The 19,005-nt window shown below is 42.2% G+C and overlaps 1 protein-coding gene across 2 annotated transcripts in view; it reads right to left on the bottom strand.

Moving 5' to 3' along the window:
• Positions 1-2,285: 2,285 nt before the first annotated feature.
• KIFBP (kinesin family binding protein) overlaps positions 2,286-19,005 on the bottom strand; it is a 45,973-nt gene continuing 29,253 nt past the window's right edge. For both annotated transcript variants that reach the window (XM_080688004.1, XM_080688005.1), the window contains exons 6-7: positions 10,950-11,065; positions 2,286-3,786 (exon numbers count right to left, since the gene is read on the bottom strand). In XM_080688004.1, coding sequence (XP_080544130.1) covers positions 2,911-3,786; positions 10,950-11,065 — 992 coding nt within the window. In that variant the 3' untranslated portion in view covers positions 2,286-2,910. The remainder of the gene's footprint in view (positions 3,787-10,949; positions 11,066-19,005) is intronic.

Genomic DNA, 19,005 nt, shown 5'->3' with positions numbered 1-19,005 from the left:
ATCAGATGACATTACCATTTTCATCCTCATTCTCTCACAAATGTAGTACAGTGGAGTTTCCCAAAGTCTACATGACATGCTAGCATTCTAGTTATCAAAATCAACCTGCTTCCTATTTAGCCATATTTACAAAAATGTGCTCTGGCCAGTGTTTCTAAGTGGTTAGAGCATCCGTCCATGCACTGAAGGGTCAAGGGTTTGATTCTTGGTCAAGGGCACGTATGGTCAAGGGTATGTTCCTGGGTTGCAGGCTTGATGCCTGGCCCCCGTCATCAGGAAGAGGGCAGGAGGCAACCAATTGGTGTGTCTCTCTCACATCCGTTTTTCTCTCTTCTCTCCCTCTCCCTCCTTCCCTGCCTCCCACTCCCTAAAAATCAACAGAAAAGCCCTAGTTGATTTGGCTCAGTGGATAGAACATCAACCTGCAGACTGAAGTGTCCCGGTTTCGATTCCTGTCAAGGGCACATGCCCGGGTTGTAGGCTCATTCCCCAGTGGGGGGCATGCAGGAGGCAGCCGATCAATGATTCTCTCTCATCATTGATGTTTTTATCTCTCTCTCCCTCCCTTCCTCTCTGAAATCAATAAAATATATTTAAATAAATAAATAAAATTCAATTAAAAAATATCCTTGGGTAAGGATTAACAACAACAAAAAAGATATTTACAAAAATGTAAATTATGACACTTTTTTGGGGAAAATAATTATTTTTTATAAATGATTGTTTAAATCCAATGGATTTATTATTGTCATTTTAATGTAAATTGTTGAAAATTTTCTTAATCTGAATTTCAAATAGGATAAATACAAAAAAATATAACCTGCATACACAAAGCTCTCTGGCATACTCAATTTTAAGTGCAAAGGAGGTTTGAGACCAAAAGCTTGACAACTACTAAAATCTAGAGAAGCAGCGAAGCCTCCGTGGCAGGTGTCTTGGAAAGCCATGCTCGGGCAGGCAGCTGTGGGGCAGGCTCGGTGAGAGTGCAGCCTTGCAAAGCAGCCAGTGAGATTTTCTACTGATAACCAAAGACAAAGTCTGAAAAGTCCCTACAGACAGCAAATGACAAATAGCAGAGTATGCTGATGGGTGTGAGGATAAAAACTGGTTTTAAGACGAGTGCCTGTTATACTTGAATGTTATCTTTTGAATAACCCTGCTGGGAAGAAGAAAACCTATCAAGATTTGAGAGGCTGGCAATTACCGATCATATTCTCAGAGCTCAGCACGAGAGCACTTGCACACAGGAAGAGCTCAGTATTTGTTAAACGAATGAATAACTGTGTAAGCTGTGAAGTTCAGTAAGGTTGGCAACAAAAGGTTTATCTATCAGGAGAGGCTTATGATGTGACTGAGGTGCACAGGAGTCCCACTAAGCCCAAGAAGCCGCCTCTCCTCTTTGCCTCCTGATCCTCCTCACTTTCCTTCTGAAGTCTGAGTAAGAGAAGTTATTAACAAGCATCTAGTCTCCAGCATCTCAACTCAATATGACCTAACAGAACGCTTCATTTTAACTCCACATGTCCCTCATAAAAACTCTTCTGATGCTTCTGCTTGTTTCGGCTTTCGGCTCAGAGGAGGCTTAGGTACAACTTCCGTCTTGGCTGCCTCTTCTCCCATCTAGTTCTCGGGGCAGCGTCCGCTCCCATCTTCTCAGAGGCCTTCCCAGGTCACTGTAGCTAAGCACCCCTTGCCATCAACATTTACCACACCACTCTGGTTCCTTTCGGAAGAGCACTCCTAACCTGAAATCATCTTGCTTGCTTGTTCACTTCTCCAAGAGAGCAGGACCGTGTTTATCTTGTTCATCACTGTATCTTCTACACTTAGAAGAGGGAGAACAATGCCTGTCCCACGGCAGACATTGTTACACATATATAAATGTACAGAACCTGAGAGGTGACCTAGTCCTAAGCTTTGCAAAGCAAATTAATAGGCAAGCCAACATACAGAACTATTCTCTGTATCAAATTTTACCACTGATCTTGACTTTTGCACTACAAAGGGTCTTCACTTCATTTCTTAAAATAACTAACATGTATTAACAATATTATGAAGTACATATTCTTTTCTAACAGTGCTCAAAGGTTTATAAAATATACCAGGATCCTCTGATGAGAAACTACAGCCAATTAAGAATGTTTGGGCACTAAGTAGTACTACAATTAATATTTATTCAATGACTGAGATGTGTTTCTATCTCTGCAGTGTTACTGAAGAAATATTCTTTGGCTTCAAATAAGGCAATACCTTTGAAGTCGCAAAACTCAATTCTTACAAGAAAACAAGAGAGTAAACGGAAGTTTTTATTAGTGAAACAAGTAAATTTATATTTCCAACAAGGCTTTTATCCCCTATAAATGAGACAAACTACAATACTTTACAACAACATAACTTAGTTATTTAATATTTTCAAAACGGAAAGATTTCTTTGGGAACTTAGGAAAGTAAACATTTGGGAAAAAATAACTAGAGGAAGTTACTTTTTTTTTCTTTTAATAATTCTTGTTGAAAGTATTACAAGAAGTGACTTCTTCAATTTTGATAATAGGTTGGTCTACAAGGTATAACCAGCATTTTTCCTCTCAAAGGATCCATCAAGTACTAGACAATGAAGAACCTACCTTTAGAAAATGAGGCAGGAAAAGTTTATATTTAAATAGGAAACATGCACTCTAAAATACCAATCACATGTCACTTTAACAAGTCAATTTACATAATTAGATATAAATTATTAATTACATTATGTTAAGGTCCTAGTAAAGACTCAATTGGTCTGTCTGTATCTTAAGTTCGAACTGTACTCATCTGGCTATAAAAGTAAATATAACAATGGAATTGGGCCTGTTTGACTCAGGGGGGAAAACATCTTCAATATTGCACATTTTCTTTCATTAAAAATGAAGTTTATTAAGTCAGGGCCATCTTGGTTCTGAATCTCTCCATTTTTGTTGGAAGAAGACTCACCATCTCTTTACTAAGTTCTAGCTCCACTTCTATTTCCTGGGCAGCTTCAGGGTGCTTTTCACAGTAATCAACAATAAATTTGTAATGTTCCAAGGATGTTGCCAAATTTTCTAGCTCTTTTTGGGGATCTGAAGTGATGATTTTGCCATAGAGACGAGCAACTCGAAACTTAGCCAACATGGCAGGGCGAAGCACATCTTCCCCTATATGCTCAGGAAACACTTTATTTGGGTCTCTCAGGGAGTCTAGGAAGAGCTGGTAGTACTTCATTGCTGACTTATTAAGATTATTTATTTTTTTTACGATGTGTGAATCAGGATCCCTCAGCTTGTCAGCAATGGCAACCTTCAAATCCATCATATCATAGTAAGCATGTGCAATTTCAAACTGAATCTGTCTGTTGACCAACAGATAATACTGTGGATTCAGATCCACAATTAGGGGCTCTAGCATGGCTATTCTACGTTTATGCATCTTGCACCGTCTCTCCATGTCAGTTTCAAAGAACGCAAGCACCTTAAACAGAGCACTGTGGTCTTGGACAACTTCAATATGGTCAGTGACATAACCATCAATCTGAAAGAACTCTTTTGCTTCAAAGACATAGTGCTGACCCAATAAGAAAAGTTCTCTAGCTTCTTCAAAATCTAAAGGTCTCAAGTAGCCCACTTTCTCTTCCACTGCAGAGATGGCATCACAGAGCTCACCGGTTCCAAACTGCACAGCTTTCTTCCTAATGCTTTCTTCCTCATCGAGTTCTTTTTTCCTTAAAGCTCTCAGTTCAGATTGTTTATCAAGATCAAGTTCTCCTATGTTGTCCTGAAAGAAAAAATAATTATGGGTAAGTAGGGTACTGATTTCCTGCTGCCAAATAATATTAAAGCAAACTGGAGAGTAAAAAAGAGAAAACCTTCTTACTTCCTAGCTTGGTTTAGGGACGTATTATAATCTTAAGCATCTTTTTTTATTATTATTTATTTATTTTTTAAATATATTTTATTGATATTTTACAGAGAGGAAGGGACAGGGATAGAGAGCTAGAAACATCGATGAAAGAGAAACATCAATCAGCTGCCTCCTGCACACCTCCCACTGGGGATATGCCCGCAACCAAGGTACATGCCCTTGACTGGAATCAAACCCAGGACCCTTCAGTCCACAGGCCGACACTCTATCCACTGAGCCAAACCGGTTTCAGCTTTTTTTTTTTTTTAAATCTTTATTGTTCATATTATTACAGTTGTTCCTCTTTTTTCCCCCATAGCGCCCCTCCACCCAATTCCCACCCCACCCTCTGCCCTTACCAACCCCTCTGCCCCGTCCTCATCCATAAGTGTACGATTTTTGTCCAGTCTCTTCCCTCACCCCCTACACCCCTTTCCCCCCCAAGAATTTCAGTCCACTCCCTTTCTATGCCCTGGATTCTATTATATTCACCAGTTTATTCTGTCCATCAGATTTTTATTCACTTGCTTTTTAGATTTACTTGTTGATATGTATTTGTTGTCACTTTGTTGTTCATAATTTTTATCTTTACCTTTTTCTTCTTCTTCCTCTTCTTAAAGAATACCCTTCAGCATTTCATATAATACTGGTTTGGCAGAGATGAACTCCTTTAGCTTTTTTCTTATCTGTGAAGCTCTTTATCTGACCTTTAATTCTAAATAATAGCTTTGCTGGGTAGAGTAATCTTGGTTGTAGGTTCTTGCTATTCATCACTTTGAATATTTCTTGCCGCTCCCATCTGGCCTGCATAGTTTCTGTTGAGAAATCAGCTGACAGTCATATGGGTACACCCTTGTAGGTAACTGTTTTTCTCTTGCTGCTTTTAATATTCTCTCTTTGTCTTTTGCTCTTGGCATTTTAATTATGATGTGTCTTGGTGTGGTCCTCTTTGGATTCCTTTTGTTTGGGGTTCTCTGCACTTCCTGGACTTGTAAGTCTATTTCTTTCACCAGATAGGGGAAGTTTTCTGTCATTATTTCTTCAAATAGGTTTTCAATATCTTGCTCTCTCTCTTCTTTCTGACACCCCTATAATTTGGATGTTGGTACGCTTGAAGTTGTCCCAGAGGCTCCTTACACTATCTTCATATTTTTGGATTCTTTTTCTTTTCCAGTTGGGTGTTTTTTGCTTTTTCGTATTTCAAATCTTTGACTTGATTCTTGCGATCCTCTAGTCTGTTGGATCTCTGTATATTATTCTTTATTTTAGTCAGTGTATGCTTAATTTCTAATTGGTCCTTTTTCATATCCTTGAGGGTCTCACTATATTTCTCAGAGGTTTCTAGAAGATTCTTGAGTAACCTTATAACCGTGGTTTTGAACTCTATCCAGTAGTTTGTTTTCCTCCATTTCTTTCATTTGTGACCTGTTTCTTTGTCTCTGCATTTTGGCTGCTTCCCTGTGTTGATAAGAGTGGCTTTGTGTGCTAGGTGTCCTATAGGGCCCAGGAATAGGACCCAGTGGCTCAGCCTCCCTAATTACCTGAGGTGGACACTCTTGATGCACCCCTTTGTGGGCTGTGTTCACAGTCTTGTTGTAGTTAAGCCTTGATTGCTGTTGGTATTACTGGGAGGAATTGACCTCCAGGCCAATTGGCTGTGAGGACCAGTTGTGTCTACAATGGGAGAACTTCTGTGCTGAAGACACCCTTATGGGGCAAGACTTGCTTCAGTGGGGCTCTGGCGTTCACTGAGTCTGCCCCCTGAGTGTGTCTCTTTTGGATGCGAAGAGTTGTAATCTGGATGGTCCTACTCTGAGCCCTGGGTACACTGGCTCTTGGATCTCCAAGGAGGTGCAAAGTCAGCCACTGCCTGGGATCACCCAGCAGGAGCTCTAGGGAGATCTGCAGATTCCTCCACTTTTTTAAAAATATATATATTTTTATTTATTTTTTTACAGAGAGGAAGGGGGAGGGATAGAGAGAAACATCTATCAGCTGCCTCCTACACACCCCCTACTGGGGATGTGCCCGCAACCAAGGTACATGCCCTTGACTGGAATCGAACCTGGGACCCTTCAGTCCGCAGGCCGACACTCTATCCACTGAGTCAAACCGGTCATGGCGATTCCTCCTCTTTGTTTGGGGTTTGGAGGTTCCCAGATGAGGCCCAGCTGTGAAGCAATGCAAGCTGCTGTCCAGCCTTGGGCCTTCTTTTGGAAGCTCTGGGGCTCTCTGACTCAGCTGCAGTTTGTTATGTTTTAGATTGCAAAAGGCCAGTTCATTCATATGCAAAAGCCTCTGCGTATAGCTTGGGTGGGGTTGTAAATTGGGTGGGGCGGGGTCTCAGGGAATCACCAGGAGGGAGCAAACAGCAATAGCTGCCCATCAGCCCTGCCCTGAAGAGGCCCCTGGGTCTCTGTGTCCCGCGGCACCGTGCAGGAACAATGATCACTGCAAGCACCTCTGAGAGAAAGCTGCCCTCTCGTTCCAGCCCAGTGCCAGACAGTCCAGTTTCTCTCTGTAGGAGTCTGGGTCCCCAGAGTCTCGCCTGGAACTGGAGTTCAGAACAGTCGGGAGCTTGTATCTCCCTCCCGATCAAAAAAGACAAGAGCGTACCCAGTTGCCAGCCCCTTTCATGCGTGCCTCTGTACCTCCACACTTCCACACCTCCTACCGGACTCAATGTGCTTTTCTCTTTCCTTCTAGTTGTAGAATTTCCACTCAGCCAGCCTTCCCATGGTTCTGGATGATGTTCGTTTTGCCTTTTAGTTGTAGTTTTGATGTGGTTGTGCGCAGCAGCAAGTTCAGGTGTTTACCTATGCCGCCATCTTGGTTGTTCTCCCCTTAAGCATCTTTTAAAAGATTTCTTCTAATTGTATTTCTTTTTCTTTTTTACATATGTCCCCCTTTATCCCCACCATTGACCCACTCTAGATGGCCCCCAGGCTCCAGCCCACCCTGCCCCAGGCCTTCAGCACCCTATTGTCTGTGTCCTTGGGTTATGCATATATGCATACAAGGTTTTTGGTTGATTACTTCCCATCCACCCACCCTCCCCCACCTTTCCTCTGAGAAATTGTATTTCAATTATATTAAAAACACAAATTTGGAAGAAGTATTTAAATAGAGTAACCATTTATAAACGTTTATTCCTATTTATTTTTTTATTTTATTGAGTGGAGAGAGAAACATTGATGTGAAGGATAAAACTTCGATTGGTTGCCTCCTGTATGCACCCTGACTGGGTATCGAATCCGCCACCTTTTGGTGTATGGGACGACACTGCAGCCAACTGAGTACAATGGCCAGGACATATTAATTTCTCTTTTGGGACTTATTTATAAGTTACTCCTTCAGATAAGATAAATACATATGAAAGAACTTTAAACACTGTGAAACATTATATACATGTAATACATTATTAGATTTTAACAGAGTAAAACTGTAATATAAATCCTAAAAATATTTCACAGACATGTCATTAATGATAATGATGTTCATGTTACAGTTAAGTTATTTAGTGAAATATAGTACAGAGAAATACTCTAGGTATTTTAACGACATTAAAGTGAAGATAGAGTTAAATCTAACTTTACAGGTAAAAGCTCTCTCTTCTACCTCCTGGGGCAAAAAAAAACATATATAACTAAAATGGTTTAAAAATAGAGTAAGCCCGGGCCAGTGTGGGAGCATCAGCCTGTGCACTGAAGGGTCGAGGGTTCAATTTCCCATCAAAGGCATGTACCTGGGTTGCAGATTCAATCCCTGGCCCGGTCAGGGTACGTGCAGGAGGCAACCAATCGATGTGTCTCTCTCAGATCCAAGTCTCTCTGTCTCTCTCATTTCACCCACTCCCACCCCCAGTCCCTCCCTCCCTCTACTCTCTCTAAAAACCATTGGAAAAAATATCCTCCGGTGGGATTAACAACAACAACAATTAAGCTTACCCTCCTCTTCCTGACCAATAAAATTAATGGTCAGATCCCTTAGTGTTCAACCTCAAGACCTTTCCTTTTTTTCTCTTGATTTTTCTCTCTCTCCCACATTGTTCAAAATAAGAGCCATGATATGGATAATTATTGAGCACTTGAAATGTGGTGAGTCCAAACTAAGACATGGGCTATGTAAAATAATACTTAATTTCCAAGAAATTTTTGTATAAATAAATTTCCAATTGGAACAGCCGTGGGCAAACTACGGCCCGCGGGCCGGATCCGGCCCGTTCGGCTGTTCTATCCGGCTCGCGGAGCCGAAAGAGCGAAGGGTTCTCTTGCTCTCCCCTCCGCTCCTTTACTTTGAATTTATATTAGTTCACACAAACACTCCATCCATGCTTTTGTTCCGGCCCTCCGGTCCAGTTTAAGAACCCATTGTGGCCCTCGAGTCAAAAAGTTTGCCCACCCCTGAATTGGAAACTTAAAATATTTCTTAGTTTTTAATATTGATGACATATAGAAATGACAGTATTTTTTATATTCTGGATTAAAAGTAGAATTAAAATTAATTTCACCTGCTTTTTCCTTTTTTATATATATATATTTTTTATTGATTTCAGAGCAGAAGGGAGAGAGGCAAAAACATCAATGATGAGAGAGTCATTGATTGGCTGCCTCCTGCACATCCCCAACCCGGGCATGTGCCCTGACCAGGAATTGAACTGTGACCTCCTGGTTCATAGGTCGACCCTCAACCACTGAGCCACGCTAGCTGGGCTTTTCCCCCCCTTTTCTAATGTGGCCACTAGGAAATTTAAAATTACATATATAGCTAGCATTATATTTCTATGGGACAGCACTGCTCTAAACAGGTGACTCCCCCAAACCATGGCTACAATTGCCATTCATGTGAGGATGACTCCCAAGTGTACAGCTACAGCCCAGACCTCTTCTCAAGCTCAGACCCTTAAGCACAGCTCCCAATGTGGCATCTCCTCTCAGAATAGTCAGAGCAAGCATGTGAAACTCAGCCCGCAGGCTGCATGCCTGGCTTATTTGGCCTGTGTTAGCCTTTGAGTTTGACATGCTTGATTCAGAGGCATCTCGGCACGTCCACAATGGAACTCCTGTGCTTCTTCAGCAGGTAGGTTCCTGTTCCTGTTCTAGTGTTATCTTAGGGAAGAACACTTCATCGATGTGGACAGCCAGCAACCTAGGAATCATCCTTGGGAAGTCTCTCTCTTGTCCCTTTACCCCACATTTCAAATCCATCACCAGGTCCGTAATGTTTCGGTTTCTAAACCAGCGGTCACCAACCTTTCGGATCTCATAGACCACCAGTGGCCCGCGGACCACCAGTTGGCGACCGTTGTTCTAAAATACGTCCTGAATCCATTCTTTTCTTCTTCTTCCATCTCTTCTGCCACCACCCTAGACCAAGCTACCTTCACATCTCACCTGACTGCTGCAGTGGTCTTCTAACTAATCTCCCTCATCCACTCTTGCTTTCCCTCAATTCGCTCTCCATTCTACTACCAAAGTGATTGTTTAAAAACCCTTCCAGCCTTCCATTCCTTGAAGGCCCTGCATGTTCTAGCCCCTTTAACTCTCTTCCACCACATGTTCTCTCACTCTCATGCAGCCTCACAGGCCTGTTTCCTCCCTTCTCGTACCATGCTCCCTACGCCCTAGAACTTTCTAATATGCTGTGTCAGCCCCTGGGAACAGTGCTCCCCCTTTCTCCAGCCCAGGTCATCCACACTCTGTCCCTGAGCATGCTTCAAATGTTACTTCCTCCTATTATGTGGACAGCCAGCATCTTGTGTCTCATAGCTACAAACTGACAGGGCTGTTTCCAAACATATCTATATTTATTTTTATAAATATACATATTCACAGGGTGGGACAAAAGTTAAGTTTATAGTTGTGACTATATGCAAGTTTATTCTTATTTTTTATGAACTGTTGTGTTAATTACTGTTATTTTCCAACTGTAAGCAACTATAAGCCTACTTTTGCCCTACCCTATACATATACTGCTTAAAATATATAAGATGAGTAAGAATTGTTTCCGCCGAAACCGGTTTGGCTCAGTGGATAGAGCATCGGTCTGCGGACTGAAGGGTCCCGGGTTCGGTTCCGGTCAAGGGCATGTGCCTTGGTTGCGGGCACATCCCCAGTGGGGAGTGTGCAGGAGGCAGCTGATCGATGTTTCTCTCTCATCGATGTTTCTAACTCTCTATCCCTCTCCCTTCCTCTCTGTAAAAAATCAATAAAATATATTTAAAAAAAAAAAATTGTTTCCTGTCCTCAAGTTGCTTATAGTCTAAAGAGGTAAAGGAACACGAATAGGGATAATACAAAGCAGAATTTAAATGGCTTAGGAAGGGGTAAGAAAAGTTCTATGGAGCTTACAGGAAGGAGATGATATCTTCAGGGAAGAATTTAATCATTATTTATTGAGAACCTAGTGGACCTGGAGATGGTGATCTATATAATTAAAGCCTAAGCGACCTTTACAGCAGAACGACCAGAATGACCAGTCGCTATGATGCGCACTGACCACCAGGGGGCAGACACTCAACGCAGGAGCTGCCCCCTGGTGGTCAGTGTGCTACCATGGGGGGAGCACCAGTCAGCCAGAAGCCGGGCTCACGGCTGGCAAGCGCAGCAGCAGTAGCGGGAGCCTCTCCCGCCTCCACGGCAGTGCTAAGGAACAGCAAGCAGAGTGGTAAGAGCCAGTGGGTGGTAAGGAATGAGGGGTCCCAGACTGCAAGAGGGTGCAGGCTAGGCTGAGGGGACCCCCCTGCAGTGCACAAATTTTGTGCACCAGGCCTCTAGTATAATATAAATATGATGTAGATCCCACTTCTCAGGGAATTATATTCTATCCAAAGGAAAGTCTTCAAGGAAGAAGTGGTATTTGAGATAGGCCTTGAACGGTACATAAGATTTTAAAAGATAAGAATAAGAAATACTTATGAGAGCATTCTGCATGTTTTGCATAATGAACATGCAATGAGCCCAAGAAACATAATCCCCATTTTAAGCTTTTACTTATGTCCTGCTCATTTAAGAAAAGGCAAGTGCTGACTACATTACCTGCATTGAATGTTGAGCGTTCTGCATGAGTGTCAAACAGTATTTGATCCAGCATCTTGCTATTTCCCCTTTTCTTTGATGATAAAGCTCTGGCACATCTCCTTCAGTTTCAGTAGCTAAAATTATAAACATGATTTGTCTAAGTTAATGGTCGCAATTGTAATGTTCATTGTTACTCATTCTTTAAAAAAATTTTTTTTTATTTCAGATAGGAAGGGAGAGGGAGAGAGATAGAAACATCAATGATGAGAGAGAACCATTGATCAGCTGCCTCTTGCACACCCACATTAGGAATTGAGCCTGCAACCCGGGCATATGCCCTGACCGGGAACCGAACAGTGACTTCTTGGTTCATAGGCTGACATTCAACCACTGAGCCACGCCGGCCAGGCGAAAAGCTATATTTAAAACTATATATATATATATATATATATATATACACACATACACACACACATCTTGACCTTAGTTTTCACCTATAGATAATACATAAGAAAAAAACTAGAAAGAAATATGCAAAAATAATATCAGTGAGTATCTCTGGGTGGTAGGGATTTGGAGTGGGGTATTTTTTCCCAGTGCTTCAGTGAGAATCTGTTATTTATATAAATCAGGAAAAAGTGATATAAAAAAGAATGCATGCCCAGCCGGCGTGGTTCAGTGGTCATGGTTCGATTCTCAGGGCACATGCCTGGGTTGCAGGCTCAATCCCCAGTGGGGGCATGAAGGAGGCAACCGATCAATGATTCTCTCTCATCGTTGATGGTTTCTCTCTCTCTCGTCCTCTCCTTTCCTCTCTGAAATCAATAAAAATATATTTAAAAAAATTAAAATTTACCAAAACTTGTGCGCTAATACAGGCCATCATACACAGTGCCATTTGCAGTTGAGAGAAATGTAAACAAACATACAGATGCAGTACTTAATCATAACTGTAAATTATGATTTTAAATGTAAAATAACTGCATAAATGTAATACATACTGTACTACTGTATAATTTCATAGCCACCTCCTGTTGCTATTGCGGTGAACAAGTGTTGCAAGTATCTGCTTAAAATGCTGTGTAAATGCTAATCATCTCTGAGCAGTTCGTCTCCCCGGTAAATTGCATATTGCAGTAAAAAGTGATCTCTCAGGGTTCTCATGTATTTTTTTGTCATATTCAGTGCAACACTGTAAGTCTTGAATAACACAATGGCGCCCAAGTGCCTCTAGCACTGCCTCTGGAAGTACTTCCAAAAAGCAGAGAAAAAGACATGACATGACAAGAAAAAGTTGAATTGTTTGATAAGTACTGTAGATGGAGTTCTGCAGCTGCAACTGCTGCCATTTCAAGATAAATGAATCCAGTATAAGGATTGGTGTAAAAAAAAAATTTGTGAAGCTGTCACTGTAACTGCACCAGCAGGCATGAAAACCTTGAACTTTTTGCAAAATATTTTTTTATCTGATACTAAATGTGGGTGCAGGATTGCTTAAGAAAGGCATTTCTATAGATTTGAGGCATACCTAATATGATTTGAGAAAAAGCGAAGTCACTATATGACAATTTAAAGCAAAAGGAAGGTGAAGGATCTAAAGTTGGAGAATTTAATGCCAGCAATGAATGATTTGATACTTTTAGAAAGAGGTTTGGCTTTAAAAATCTCAAGGTAACAGAGAAGCAGCTTCTTGTCAACCAAGAGGCAGCAGACAAGTTCCTAGATGCTATTCAGAAAATCATTGTGGAGAAAGGATATCTGCCTGAACAGTTTTTTAATGCAGATGAAAGTGAACTAATCTGGGAGGGGCAGGGAGGCCACAAAGGACATTAATAAGGCAGAGAAGCAAGCGCCAGGATTTAAGACAGGAAGGAGAGCCTAGCTCTACTGTTCTGTTCAAATGCAGTCGGGTTTATGATCAGGAGTGCCCTTATATATAATGCTGCTAACCTTGAGCCTTGAAGGGAAAGGATAAAAGCCAGCTTTCAGTCAACAAGAAAGCCTGGACAACATGAACCCTTTTTCTCAATTGGTTGCATTGATGCTTTGTCCCTAAAGTCAAGAATTAACTTGCCAGGGAGAAACCAAGATGGCAGCATAGGTAAACACCTGAACTGCTGCCTCGCACAACAATTTCAAAACTACAACTAAAAGACAAAATGAACATCATCCAGAACCACAGGAAGGCTGGCTGAGTGGAAATTCTACAACTAGAAGGAAAGAGAAAAGCACACTGAGACTCACAGGAGCTGCAGAAGGCAGAGGTACAGAGGCGCACATGTGGAGAGGGATGGCAACTGAGTATTCAGCTGGCTTTCTCAATTGGGAGGGAGACAAAAGTTCTCGACTGCTCTGAACTCCAGTTCCGGGCGAGACTCTGGGGATCCAGACTCATATGGGGAGAAACTGGACTGTCTGACAGTGGGCAAAACCCGAGGGCGGCTTTCTCTCAGAGGTGCTTGCAGCGATTACCGCGGAACAATGAGACCCAGGGGCCTCTTAGGGCAGGGCTGACCGAAAACCACTGCTGTTTACTCCGCCCTGAGATCCCACCCCACGAAGCCATTGCTGTTTGCTCTGCCCTGAGACTCCGCCCCATCCAAGCTGAGCGCAGAGGCTTTTGCATATGAATGGCCTGGTCCTTTGAATTCTAAACTCACCTAACAAACTGCAGCTGAGTCAGAGAGACCCAGAACATCCAAAAGAAGGCCCAAGGCCCCACAGCACCTTGCATTGCTTCACAGCTGGGCCTCATCTGGGCACCTCCAAAACCCAAACAAAGAAGAGAAATCTGCAGATCTCTCCATAGCTCCTGCTGGGGGGCCTCAGGCAGAGGCTAAATTAGCACCTCCTTGGAGATCCAAGAGCCAGTGTACCCAGGGCTCAGAGTAGGACCATCCAGATTACAACTCCTCAGATCCATAGGGGACGCACTCAGGGGGCAGACTCAGTGAGCACCAAAGCCCCACTGAAGCAAGTCTTGTCTCATAAGGATGTCTCCAGCACAGAAGTTCTCCCAGCGTAGACACAGCTGATCCTCACAGCCAATTGCCCTGGAGGTCAATTCCTCCCAGTGATACCAACAACAATCAAGGCTTAACTACAACAAGACTGTGAACACAGCCCACAAAGGGGCGCACCAAGAGTGTCCACCTCAGGTAACTGGGGAGGCTGAGCCACTGGGCCCTATAGGACACCTAGCACACAAAGCCACTCTATCAACTCAGGGAAGCAGCCAAAATGCGGAGACAAAGAAACAGGTCACAAATGAAAGAAATGGAGGAAAGCAAACAACTGGATATAGAGTTCAAAACCATGGTTAATAAGGTTTTTCAAGAATTTTCTAGAAAAGGCCGATAAATTTAGTGAGACCCTCAAGGATATGAAAAAGGACCAACTAGAAATTAAGCATACACTGACTGAAATAAATAATATACAGAGGTCCAACAGCAGACCAGAGGATCACAAGAAACAAGTCAAAGATTTGAAATACGAAGAAGTAAAAAACACCCAACCGGAAAAGCAAAAAGCAAAAAGAATCCAAAAATATGAAGACAGTGTAAGGAGCCTCTGGGACAACTTTAAGCGTACTAACATCAGAATTATGGTGGTGCCAGAAGAAGAGAGAGCAAGATATTGAAAACCTATTTGAAGAAATAATGACCGAAAACTTCCCCCACCTGGTGAAAGAAATAGACTTACAAGTCCAAGAAGTGCAGAGAACCCCAAACAAAAGGAATCCAAAGAGGACCACACCAAGACACATCATAATTAAAATGCCAAGAGCAAAAGACAAAGAGAGAATATTAAAAGCAGCAAGAGAAAAACAGTTAATTACCTACAAGGGAGCACCCATACGATTGTCAGCTGATTTCTCAACAGAAACTATGCAGGCCAGAAGGGAGTGGCAAGAAATATTCAAAGTGATGAATAGCAAGAACCTACAACCAAGATTACTCTACCCAGCAAAGTTATCATTCAGAATTGAAGGTCAGATAAAGAGCTTCACAGATAAGAAAAAGCTAAAGGAGTTCATCACCGCCAAACCAGTATTATATGACATGCTGAAGGGTATTCTTTAAGAAGAGGAAGAAGAAGAAAAAAGTAAAGATAAAAATTATGAACAAATACATATCAACAAGTGAATCTAAAAAGCAAGTGAATAAAAAATCTGATGAACAGAATAAACTGGTGAATATAATAGAATCAGGGGCATAGAAAGGGAGTGGACTGACAATTCTCAGGGGGAAAGGGGTGTGGGGGGTGCGGGAAGAGACTGGACAAAAATCATACACCTATGGATGAGGACAGTGTGGGGGTAAGGGCAGAGGGTGGGGTGGGAATTGGGTGGAGGGGAGCTATGGGAGAAAAAAAGAGGAATAATTGTAATAATCTGAACAATAAAGATTAAGTTTTTTTTTTAAAAGAATTAACTTGCCAGTAAGGGACTGCCTTTTAAAGTTCTTTTAATATTGCACAGTGCCCCTGGCCATCCAGACCCCATGAGTTCAACACCAAAGGCATCTAAGTGATCTACTTGCCCCCAAACACATCTTTAATTCAGCCTCTAGATCAGGGGATCACAAAGATCTTTAAGGTCTTTGTATCATGCACAGTATTCTATGGAAAGGATTGTCACCCTATGGAAGTGGACCCTGATAGAAAGTCTAGAAGGATTACACCATTGGAGATGCCATCGTTGTTATAGAAAAAGCCATGAAAGCCATCAAGCCCAAAACAATAAATTCCTGCTGTTGTTAACTGTGTCCAGATGATGTGCATGACTTCACAGAATTTATGACAGAGCCAATCAAAGAAATCATGAGATTGTGGATATTGCAAAAAAAGAGGGAGTGGGCGGTAAGAATCTTGGGAGAAATTCAAGAGCTAAAAGACATTACATCAGAAGACAACATGATGAAGATGAGGGAATATGAACCAGTGCCAGAGGAATAGGAAGATGCAGAAGAGGCAGATAAAGAGGCAGTGCCAGAACGCAAACTGACCTGCGTCAATCTAGCAGAAGGGTCTGATTATTCAAGACTGCTTTTTACTTATTTCATGACAAGAACCCTTCTATGATACAGGCACAGTAAAGCAACTGTGGAAGGATTGGTACTGAGTAGAAACATTTTTAGAGAAATGAAAAAGCAGAAAAGTCAGACAGAAAATAAAGGTATTTCTGTAAAGTTACAGTGTGCCTGCCTCCGCTTCCACCTCTTCTGCTTCTGCCACCCAAGACAGCAAGACCAACCCCCTCCTCAGCATACTCAGCATGAAGACTAGGATGAAGGCTTTCATGATGATCCACTTCCACTTAATGAATAGTAAGTAAATCATTATCATGCTGTAAAGCTAATGAACTTTTCTTAGTATGCCTGTCTTCATGTGAAAATCTAATAACTGTATGAGACATTTTTGTTATCACCTAAGTATTCATTGTGTAAGGACATCATGTGCAAGACCTGAAGTGCATAGCCTATCCTTACATAGGCATAAAGTGAGTGATATTTAATGTAAAATTAGTAATGTTTTCATTTTCTGTTTCATAACTTTGCTTTCAAAGAATTATATTAACATACAGTATGCTTCTATCTCTCGCAATTGGAAAAACTAGGTATTACCTTATCACAGGTAAGTGGTTTTTTCAAAAAGGTAATGTTTTCAATACTGTAGTATGACTATGACTGTAATACTATATGCTATGAAAATTTTATAATGATTCATTCATTAGTGTATAAGTTAGGCTACCATGAAGTAATCATATCGATTACACTAGGCTACCATAAAGCAATCAATATTGTTGCTTCATTATAAATACATGAATCATACCTATAAATACATGTAAATTTCTTTTTCACATTATCTTTTCATTTTTGTTGTCTAATGTAATATGTATAACATACAGTGTTTTGTATCATATAATACTGATGTAGGTACTGACAGGATTAATCTTGTAAACTTTATGGTGCCTCATGTATTATAGTACAATACTATAAATACATGTTCTCTTCCTTACGATCTTAATATTTTCTTTTTTTCTATCTTTATTGTAAGAATATAGTATATAATACACATACAGTGTTAACTGTTTATGTTATTGGTAAGACTTTGGGTCAACAGTAGGCTATTAGTTAAGTTTTTGGGGAGTCAGAAGTTATATGCTAATTTTCTACTGTGTGGGAGGTCAGAACCCATGACTTTGTTGTTCAAAGGTCACCTGTATTTAATACGATAATGTACGTTCCTCTAACTCTTTTTTTTTTTTTTTAAATATATTTTATTGATGTTTTACAGAGAGGAAGGGAGAGTTAGAAACATCGATGAGAGAGAAACATCGATCAGCTGCCTCCTGCACACCTCCCAATGGGGATATGCCCGCAACCAAGGTACATGCCCTTGACCGGAATCGAACCCGGGACCCTTCAGTCCGCAGGCCGACGCTCTATCCACTGAGCCAAACCGGTTTCGGCACGTTCCTCTAACTCTTCATAGCCTCTGTATTCTTCTGATCCACAATGATAAAGAAAATTGTGACCTTATTACAAAACCTGTTACATGATCAAATACACATTTTAAAATTAAGATATGACATATAACATTATACTAGCTTCAGGTATATGACATTCAAATATCCTATCCTCTATAATAAAAGGCTAATATGCAAATCGACCAAATGGCGGAATGATTGGTTGCTATGACACACACTGACCACCAGGGGACAGACGTTCAGCACAGGAGCTGCCCCCTGGTGGTCAGTGCGCTCCCACAGGGGGAGCACCGCTCGGCCAAAAGCTGGGCTCACAGCTGGCGAGCACAGCGGCAGTGGTGGGAGCCTCTCCCACCTCCGTGGCAGCGCTAAGGATTCCCAATGCCGAGGGGAGTGGGCCTAAGCTGTCAGACATACCCCAAAGGTCCCGGACTGCGAGAGGGCCTCTAGTTTGTATATATTGTAAAATGATCACAGTAAGTCTGGTTAACATGTCACCACAAAGTTACATTATTTTTCTTGAGATGAGAACTTTACGACCCACTTTCTTAGCAAATTTCAAATATGCAATACATTATTAACTATTAGAGGCCTGGTGTACGAGGGTCCCTCAGTACGGCCTGCGCTCTCTCGTAGTCCAGGAGTTGTCGGGGGATGTCCGACTGATGGCATCAGTCGGACATCCTTAGCACTGCCGCGGAGGCGAGAGAGGCTCCCACCACCACTGCTGCGCTTGCCAGCTGTGAGCCCGGCTTCTGGCTGAGAGGTGCTCTCCCTGTGGGAGCACACTGACCACCAGGGAGCAGCTCCTGCATTGAGCGTATGCCCCCTGGTGGTCAGTGCATGTCATAGCAACCAGTTGTTCCACCGTTCGATCGATTTGCATATTAACCCTTTATATAGGACTAGAGGCCCGGTGCATGAAGTTCGTGCACTCGGGGGGGGGGGGGGGGAGGGCATCCCTCAGCCTGGCCAGCACCCTCTCTCAGTCCAGGAGCCCTCATGGGATGTCCGACTGACGGCTTAGGCCCGATCCCCAGCGCAACAGTCAGACATCCCTCTTGCAGTCTGGGCCTAAGCCAGCAGTCTGACATCTTTAGCTCTACTGTGAAGGAGGGAGAGGCTACCGCCACCGCCGCTGCGCTCACCAGCTATGAGCCCAGCTCAGGGCTTCTGGCTGAGCAGTGCTCCCCCAGGGGAGCGCACTGACCACCAGGGGGCAGCTCCTGCGTTGAGCATCTGCCCACTGGTGGTCAGGCTACGTCATAGCAACCGGTTGTTCTGCCGTTTGGTCGATTTGCATATTAGCCTTTTATTATATAGGATAGTCACCATGCTATACGTTACATCCCCATAACATGTATTTTGACTGAAGTCTGTACCTTTTGACACCCTCTATACAACTCACTTAACCCCTGCCTCTCTGGCAACTATCAAATTGTTCTCTGTATCTATGAGTTCAACTTTTTTTTTAGATTCTAAATTTAAGTGAGATCATGCAGGATTTGTCTTCTGACTTATTTCACTTAGCGTAATGCCTTCATTGTCCACCTATATTATCACAAAGATTACCACCCCCTTTTT

The sequence above is a fragment of the Plecotus auritus genome (assembly GCF_963455305.1).
Source record: "Plecotus auritus genome assembly, chromosome: 9".
NCBI classification, from domain to species: domain Eukaryota; kingdom Metazoa; phylum Chordata; class Mammalia; order Chiroptera; family Vespertilionidae; genus Plecotus; species Plecotus auritus.
This window is presented reverse-complemented; position numbering and strand designations above follow the sequence as displayed.